This window comes from Amphibalanus amphitrite, unplaced genomic scaffold (genome assembly GCF_019059575.1).
Source record: "Amphibalanus amphitrite isolate SeventyFive unplaced genomic scaffold, NRLGWU_Aamphi_draft 000089F_arrow, whole genome shotgun sequence".
In the NCBI taxonomy this organism is placed as follows: domain Eukaryota; kingdom Metazoa; phylum Arthropoda; class Thecostraca; order Balanomorpha; family Balanidae; genus Amphibalanus; species Amphibalanus amphitrite.
The window spans coordinates 432,575-441,848 of NW_024881585.1; the positions used below are offsets into that span (position 1 = coordinate 432,575).

The following is a 9,274-nucleotide window of genomic DNA, read 5'->3' on the forward strand; positions in this document are numbered from 1 at the left end:
ACCTCTTTCGACCAACTTCGTGACCTGGGGTGCTGACCTGACCTTGACCTGAGGTCAACACCCTAAGTTGACCTGACCCGAACAAAAAGTATATCATTCGACGCGCCTCATCAAGGCGAACACGATGCTGCCAAAATCGCGGCTCTGCGGCCGTTTTTTTGCGAAGTTATTCACCAAAAACTCAACCGTACCCTGGGGCACTTGACCTGACCTCAGAGGTCACCGGTCGACCTAGGACCTTAAAATCGGGTACCAATCTCTGCGTCTCGTTACGGCGCACACGCTCGTTTTTCCCGCGACGCGCTAGCTCCACCAGGGGCGAAACGGCGAGGGGGGGGGGGGTCGTACCCGCCCCCCCCCCCCCTCGGCCGGCGCGTATGTAGAAAACCAATAGGTCCGGCGAGGGTTAACTCAATTCTTAACGATTCTAGACTACGTAGCGCAAAACAAAGACCAGCATTAGACTCCCCGTGACGAGCTGCATCGAAACGATACCCTTTTTAAGCAAAAATGTCAATTTAGAAATTTGACCTGATTTGACCTGACCTTTACCTGACCTTCACCAGAACATAACCCAAACTGGCCCCCAAGGGTTGCCTGACCCACATAATCGCATTTGTCATGTAAAATGGACCAGACAACATGCATCACAGAATAGTTATCTTCATATTGTGACTCTCAGTGACCTGGCCTCTGTGACCTGACGTGGTATCAGTGACCCCAAATAGCAAAATATGTGTTTGACGAACAATTCCCCATCGAAAATAATTGTTATTCATAGATTCCTTATCGATGAATTTTACTCGATTACATTACTCGATTACATTACTCGATTACATTACATTACTCGATTACATTTTACTCGATTTTACAACACATTTCTTGAAATGCCTGTAAACGATGAAAATTCGACATTTGACCTGAACTGTGACGTCATCGGTTTGACCTAGGTCAATGAAATTGAGCCAAAAGGTATTTCCTCGTTGGGGCCATCCAATACCGTTTGCTTCTTGTCGTTATTTTGCGTGGTTCTCGAGATCTTAGGGGGGGGGGGGCAAAATGCTCCCCCCATGGGACCGATGCTCGGGAGACCATAACGGGGCGCGGGTTAAATGACAGAACTGTTCCCAAGAAATAACATTACAGTCGTCTCCCGGCTTCCGCTAAAACTTTGGACGACTACCTATGAATCGGCACGCTACCGGCTCACCCCGCCCGCTGGCTACGGGTGGCCTTGACCGTTCAATGCCGATTGGCCATGTGTGCATGATGTGTGAACCAGATTTAACATCACCAGGGCCAACCGACATTCGTGATTGTTGTAATACATGATACATTGGCCAACGGCCGAGTTCGTGCGCTGGTCAGCAGGCAGAGAGGACGGGACGCGGTACTGCACATTGTGAGTGACCTCTGACCTTTCCCCGTCCCCTGACGGCATGCCGTGTCACCGGCCCAGGCGATAGAAACCGGTTTTAGCCTCTACGCAGGCTGCCACTCTGACCCTTCCCTCCCCACTTTACTATGGGTCGTAGTACGCACTGGCGAGTAACTGGGCGGAGCAAATGGTCACTGATACAGAGGCGGAACTGGTTGCCCTCCCGCTCGCCGAGCGACCTACCGCTAAAACCCGCAAGACCTGTACATACGGCGCGGGGGACGGTACACTGCGGCGATGGAGAACTGTCGGCCGGTCGCCGGCTTCACGCAGCCACAGCGACTCCAGCCGACAGGCCGCGCAGTCTGACGCAGGCTGGGGGATGACAGATGCCGGGTAGCTGTCCTTGACCAGAATGGCCACCCCACCGTAGCCCGCGTCACCCGGCCGGTCGGCTCTGTGCAGCGTGTAGCCGGGGAAGGTCACCAGCCGGGACGCAGTGGCGGGCCGAAGCCAGGTCTCGGTGATAACACAGATGTCGTAGTCAAGTCGGTTAAGATGTTCATGTTGAAGAGTCAGGATCTTGGGAAGCAGGGACTGGATGTTGATCAATCCCGCTAGAAGATTTTGTCGGTGGCCGCCGGGACCGGATCGCCGCCACGCCCGGCCGCCTCTGCACCCCCGGCGCCGCTGGCACCGCGCCTGCCACGCCGGGTCACGTGATCGCTCGGGGCCCGTTCAGCGGTGGGGCCACTCCGGCCGTGTGGAGTAGACCCAGTCGGGGGAAGAGTATGGGGGCAGGGCAGAGGCGCCGGCGCCAGGAACGGCGACCGGGCGGCGCGTCGGCACGTCCGACGGTCGTCTTCGTTGGAGTGGAACGGCACTGGTGGTGGTGCTTGTCACGCACTGGCTGGAAGCGGCGCAGGTCGAGCGGCGGACACCAGCAGGAAGGTGAGCACCAGCAGAACCAGGTGACGGGCGGTGTCACGGTGCATCACGATGATGTGATATGTCCAGGAGGTGAAGCTTCGGCACAGCAGGCACAGCAGAAGGCGCCACGCTCTCACACTCACATTCACTCGCAGCACTCAGTCTCACACGGTGGAGAGGCACAGAGCGGCGCGGGCAGGAGGGAGCGAAGCTCCCGGCGCTGCGGCCGACCGCGGGCGCTGCGCACAGGGAACTGGGGGAGGCAGATTCTGCCCCCCCCCCCCCCTGTCTAACTTCCGAACCGATGGTCGTAGAAAGACGGGGAAAACGGCAATCGAAAGCTCTCAACAAGGCGGATCTTAGCAGCCCAATTTTCTTGCTTAAGTAGGTCAGAGGTCAGGTCAAGGTCAGGTCAAGGGTACAAAATGCAAGTTTCTACATTATCGGCCTTGCACCGTAGTTGCCGAAGAATGGACTGAGACTGATTGCCCAAAACGTGTTCTTAGGCTACCAAAACAATTTTCTTTGCATATAATATCATTCCAGGGGCCCGGGAACGATTTTCAAGTTGGGGGGGTGAGCCTAAAATGCCTGCATGATGCATATGAAGCAGTGGCGTAGTTAGGGGTCTAAGGGGACACGTACCCCCCCCCCCACCCATCGGGTTGAAAGGGACCCTCGGGTCCGAGAGGACCTGCGGTGCCATTTGACCGCTGAGGGTTAACGATGGCCATATTTCGACTCAGAATGGCCTCATAGGTCTCGTTAGAGCACCTTATGGGCCCTAAATAACCACACTAAAATCTCAACAAGGGCCCCACGCCGGCTTCTGAGGGAATCTTGCAGATTTTAAGGGCCCCTCGGTGGTCTCCAAAGGCCCGTTACTGGCCTCTGAGAGTTCTTACCGGCCTATGAGGGGCCAGTTCTAGGGGCATTTCCCGCCTGTGATGGTCACACACTTATTTTTCCGAGGGTCCCATAGCGGCAACTGTGGGGGCCCTCATCGGCGCCTATGAGGGCCCACACCGGTGTCTTTGAGCGTTTCACACCCCCAACTCTGAGTGCCTATACCAGTGCCTTTTAAAGCCCTATATCCCGCGCCCTGGTGGGGTCTGTTTATAACGCGACCTGGTGGGGGGGGGCTATTTTTTGCCCCCCCCTCGTATCTCCGAAACTACTGGACGGATCCGCAAAATTCAAACGGCGTTCGAAAGGCCTGTCAAATTTGTCGAAGGAAACCAAATTTCATTGACCTCGGGGTCACCGATGACGTCACAGGTCAGGTCAAAGATGAAATGTTTCACCGTTCACGGGTCTTCTAGGGAATGCGCTATAACACCGAGGAAAACGCATTTTGTCGAGAATCAGCGGTAGGGCGTCAGTTGCCTAGTAGATATGTTGCTATTAGAGGTCACTGGCAATACCAGGTCAGGTCACAGGTCAGGTCACCAAGGGTCACAGGTCAGGTCACATGAGCCCAACTTTACTAAGGTTGTGTGATGTTTTATGGCCAATTTTTCATTTCCAACTCAATGGTGTTGGTTATAAGACTATCAGGTACGGCTTAGGTCACTTTCTGGTGAAGTTCAGGTCAAGGTCAGGTCAAGGTCAGGCCAAAAAAGGTCAAATTTTAAAGTTGATAGTTTTGCATAAAATGGGTATTGATTCGATGCAGCTCGTGACGGGGAATCTAATGGTGGTCTTTGTTTTGCGCTACGGGGTCTAGAATTGCTAAAAATTGAGTTTGAAAATTTGACGTCATCAATTTTGAACAGTTTTTTCGCTATAACTTCGCCAAAAAAGAGGTATCAATCTCAAATTTGTTATGTGGATGGAAGGCGGTAAGGACTATCACATATATTCCGGTTTTTGCGAAATTCAAAAAACTTTTTGGATTTTTCGATTATTATATCCAAAAAAATTATTTTTTGATTTTTGGGGATCAAAATCCAAAAATTTCAAAAATCCGAGATAGCAGTTTTGTAGCCCTGTCCAATCTACAGCTTTTATGTCTTTATCATTTTTCTGTATTTGCAAAGCTATAGGCCTGACAGCTCTTCCCGCGAAACCCTTTTTTGGGTCGAAAACGGCAGAACATGACGTCACTCTGACGTCATTTCCGGCCAACCTATCATAGCCTTTGGAATTTTTTTTTGTCACAATGTGTAAAATTGATGTCCGGGAGGGTACTGAAAGTTTGGTGACGATCGGCGCAGCGGTTCTGGAGATATATCGAAAAGTCTGGAGGGGGGCAAAAAATAGTCCCCCCCCCACCAGGTTGTTGTTGTTGTTGTTGGTCTCCCCGGGTCGGCTCACGGCCGACCGTAGCCCAACGGCTCTTGGTGACTGAGGTAGCCGCGGCTCAAGGCCGCCACGGCCCCGCCGTCCCGAAGCTGCGTAGGGTCCGGTCTGATATTGCCGAGTAGGCGGAGCCTCGCGCCAGCCAAGCACGGTCACCTCAGCAGCACGTGCTCCGGCGTGTCTGGGCCCTCGCGACACACCAGGCAGCGCGCCGCCGGGCAGGCCAGATCACTGCACTGTGGGCAGTCGCGCTCGGGGCGGCGTCCGATTCTGTGAAGGTAGCTCTGCGAGCGGCTCCAGTGTCCCGCCCGCAGCTGGTGGACGTTGACCGCCTCGTCGCGAGACTCCAGGAGCACCGGCATCGGCATCCGGTCTCCCATGATGGTTTTGAAGAAGCTGTCTGGCCCAGGGTATATTGAGTGAAGGGTAGGACGAACTTTGGTAGGAATTTCTAGTATAACTACTAGAAAACCTACTATATGTGGTCGGGACTAGTAAAAAGTTAGTTCAAACTAGAATATGGTAGCGCTTATGGTTGGCAGTCGTGACGCGCACGTGACATTCATTTCTTTAATTTCTTAAATAACAGGTTTTAGGGGCCGATTAGTGCGCAGATACATTCAATTAGCTATTAATAATTGATTACGCAAACATTCAAAATCCTACACCATTCAATTCTAGCCGAAATCACACGGCGCTCCCAGGATTCGAACTCACGACCCTCGGATCCGTAGCCCGATACGCTACCGACTGCGCTACCGAGGACCGCGCGCCGACGATCGGAGAGGCGGATCGCGGGTGCTGGCGTGCAGAGAAATCTTTACCCTGTACGCCGTAGAAGATCGGCTGGGTTTCGTGAAAAATGGTAGAGGAATTGTCGAAAGAAAATTCATCGATCTATCATTTGAGACTAAGAACCATTGATTCCTTCAAAGGTTGACCGAGATATCGCTCGCCGAAAACAGGCCATTTAACATGTAAACCCTATGGGCTGGTAGGAAATGTACGCCGTGGAGCAGCAGTGCTACCAACTAACTTCGGCGGGGGCCGGTCTGGCCAGCTGCGACGCCATGCCTTGGTGGCGGAGCGGCCGACTGCCTTCACCATCGAGCGGACGTCCGTTGGGACGGCGTCTTGCGACAGGCTGGATGCCTCTTTAGCCAGCACGTCCGCTCTCTCATTGCCGGGTATTCCGCAGTGCGCTGGGATCCACTGCATGAAGACTCGGCGTCCTCCGTCCGTGAGCGCCAGGAGCAGTCGCCATACGGCGGCGCCGAGTGCTGTCGCCTGGCTCCCAGCCCCACTCGCCAGTGTGGCGAGCGCCGCCTGCGAGTCGGCGCAGACGATGACCGGGCTCTCCGCCAGGCCGCCCTCCAGCCGCAGCAGCATCTCCAGTGCCCCGCGGATCGCCACCAATTCGGCGCGGGTGCTGCTGCATATCCTGCCCGCAGGGGCTCGGAGCTCGTGTTCCTCGCCTGAGGGGAGGATTATCAGCGCTCCACTCCCTCCGGCTGAGACACCTCCCTCCGCCGAGCCGTCGCTCCACACCCATACGGCGTCGTCTGGGAGGGTGGCCAGATGCTCCTCCGCTCTCTCCCGCCGGACGTCGGGTGGTGCTGTGCGGCTGATGTGGTTGCCGATGTCAAGTCTAAACTGGACCCTGGTGTCATCGATCCACGGCGGGATGGTGACGTGCAGGCGCTCCTCCACAGGTACATCTCGCACGCCCGCGCTCACCAGGGCGCGCGCTCCCGTGTCGCGCCAGCCGGTGGTGGTGCGGAGCCGCCGTGGGGCCGTTGCTTCGGCCACCGCGCGCAGTGGGTCGCCGCTTCTTTGTGAGGCTGCCAGACAGCTCAGTCTGGCAGCGAGCAGATCCCGGCGTGCTCTCACGGGAACCAGACCGGCTTCCGCGAGGAGCGGGTCCCTCGGCGTGCTCACGGGGCACCCGGTGATAACGCGGGCTGCGGCGCGCATCTCAATCTCCAGTAGCTCTACGTGGGACTCGGACGCTGCAGGGAGCCATGCAGCCGCCGCGTATTCCAGGGCACCGCGGATGTAGCCGTTGGCTACTACTCGCAGCTGTGGCTCCCGCAGACCCCAGGAACGCCCGGTCATCTTACGGAGCTGTGCGATCCTCGGCTTGGTCTTCTTCCGGACGCGCGCGCAGTGCTCGCCCATGTGAAGTTGCCGGTCCAGGGTTACACCGAGAAGGTGAAGGTGTCTCCCAGCGTCCACTCGTGCCCCGTCTACGTGGATGTACAGGTCCCGGGCGTCGACGTAGTGCTGCGACAGGGCTAAAACTTGCGTCTTGCTTCCTGCCAGCCGCATCTTCCAGTCGCGGGCCCATTTCGCTATGGCATCCGCCGCTTGTTGAGCCCGGTCCCTGGCTTCCGCTATCGTACCGCCGGAACACAGTGTTGCGGTGTCATCGGCGTACAGGAAGACAGAGGTGCCCGGGATCCGCTTCAGCGCCGCCACGAGGTCCGCCGACCACAGCGTGAACAGGGTCGGTGCGAGGACGGACCCCTGCGGCAGGCCAGCTCGGAATGGGCGGTTCCGGCTCCGTGACCCATTGACCTCCGCGCAGGCGCGTCGGTCTCGGAGGAAGTGGTGAATCCACGTGACAAGGCACCGTGGAAGGTGATGGGACATCTTCAGTCGCAGCATTTGATGGTCAATTACATCGTAGGCGCGGGAGAAGTCATAGGCCGTCAACACGAACCTGGCGGCGGTCTTGCCGTCAGACGGGCGTCCCTTCGGTGGCGGCCGGTTCCACCCGTCCTGGACTTCTTGTATGAGTCGTCCCAGGTTCTCCTCTGCAGAGCGGCCGCGGCGAAAACCGACCTGCTCTGCGGGGATAATGTTGTCTCGCTCCAGTAGGTGCGTGAGCCTAGCTGCCACCATCCGCTCCATCAGCTTGGCGACGTGGCTGGTGAGCGATATCGGACGGTAGCTAGTGACCTCTTGAGGGTCCTTCCCGACCTTAGGGATCGGTATGATGATTGCTCTCCTCCATACCGAGGGGACTTCAGCGGAGCTCCACGACTTGTTGATGACGTGCAGTAGCGCGGCCTGGGCCACCGGCCCGAGGTGCTTGAGGTGTTCCGCACATACATCGTCAGCGCCGGGAGCCTTCTTCATTTTCAGCTTGCTCAGCTGGGTCCTCATCTCTTGTCTGGAGAAGGGCTGGCAGGCACCATCGCGCTGTCCAGCACATGAGCAGGGGCGCGTCTTCACCACCCTCAGATCAGCCTTCACTGATCGATCACGCCTCCTGTGACGGGTGTGGCTGCTGACGTTTGCGTAGGTGCGGACAAACGCCTCGGCCTTGGCCCGGTCCTCCGCGACGAGTTGGCCGCGGTCCCCGTTGATGGCCTGGCCGGGGCAGGTGTCCCCCACCAGATCGCGGGATATGGGCGGCTCTGAGGACCCAACAGTCAACACCTGCGCATCTAAAGGCCACCCACTGGAAACTTTTGAGGGCCCCACACCGGTGACTCTGAGCCCTGAGGGCCCCACCGGCGTCTGACAGTACCATGCCGGTCTCTAAGGACCCCACAAGACTTCTTCTACCGGCCTAAGGGCCCCGTGCCGGTCACTGAGAACCCCCTGTTGGTTTGTAGAGGGTTCGCGTCAGCAGCTCTAAAGACCTCACACCCGTCTGTAACGGCTCCACACCAGCGTCTATGAGATCCCAGAGCAACGCCTGTAAGGACCATCACCGGCGCCCCTGAGAGAATCACACTAGCACCTCTGTGCGCCCGAACCGGCACCTGCATGGCGGCCCATACCAATGCCTTTAAAGGCCCCTTACCGGCGGCTCTGAGGGCCCTATACGCCGGTGATTCTGAGGGTGCTACCGATAACCAAATGCATCAGACAAGCCCTTAGTGTCGCTGAGCTTTAATCCCATAGATACCGGCCTTCCGAGGGCGCCACGTCAGTGCACTCATTGCCCCACACCCCTCCCTCACACCCGGAGCGGGTAAACTGTGTTATACCTATATTATAGCAACGATTTTACCACCGTTGTACAGTCCACAGCAGAAGTAATGTGTGGTTTCAGTCATGGGTATGTTCTGCTTCTGAAGCCTAGGAACGGTTAGCCAGACTGCAACGAGACTTTAAATGTAGCTTACATGTATCGTCACCCTTGCAGCTACAACTTTATCTATTGACGTCTTCTTTTCAATCAGTCCGCATTTAAAAATTGTCGGTCAAAGCCATCCGTTGAGATTGGTAAAACCACACATTACTTTGGCGGTGGGCTGTACGTTATGTATTTCTCAAAGTTTTCTCAAAATGGTCTAGTATAAAATCTGGCCTGCCAAACTCATGGCCAAGGCCAGGCCCAAACCAAAGCGGGATGACAATAGCAGATGTTGTGAAATCGATACTGTATCAGCAAGAACCATTCAGATGGCTAGGAAAATGCCGTGTGATGATGTTTAGATGTATAAAGAAAATAAGAAGGAAAGAAGTCCGGAAAAGGGAAGAAAAATCCTTTTACGCTGCCTCAATGTTGAGGGGGCGCCGCCCCCTCGGCTCTCAAGTTGGGGGGGGGGGGGCAAGCGCCCCCGCTGCCCCCCCCCCCTGTTCCCGGGTCTATGTATCATTCAAAGGTCAAGGTCAGGTCAGGTCAGGTCACCAAAAACATAATATAGA

The 9,274-nt window shown here is 56.2% G+C and overlaps 1 protein-coding gene across 1 annotated transcript; it reads right to left on the reverse strand.

The window, feature by feature from the left end:
- Window positions 1-4,761: 4,761 nt before the first annotated feature.
- On the reverse strand, window positions 4,762-8,388 carry LOC122380013. The gene is made up of 3 exons (XM_043362745.1): window positions 8,377-8,388; window positions 5,646-7,984; window positions 4,762-5,005 (listed from the first exon to the last, which is right to left on the reverse strand). The coding sequence occupies exons 1-3, from the start codon at window positions 8,386-8,388 to the stop codon at window positions 4,762-4,764; spliced, it is 2,595 nt and encodes an 864-aa protein (XP_043218680.1).
- Window positions 8,389-9,274: the final 886 nt, after the last annotated feature.

What these genes read in the sequence shown, in the direction of transcription:
- LOC122380013 (XM_043362745.1), bottom strand. An exon ending in CCAGACCGGCCCCCGCCGAA is followed by an intron (nt 5,006 to 5,645) that starts GTTAGTTGGTAG and finishes TGGGCCAGACAG; the next exon opens with CTTCTTCAAAACCATCATGG.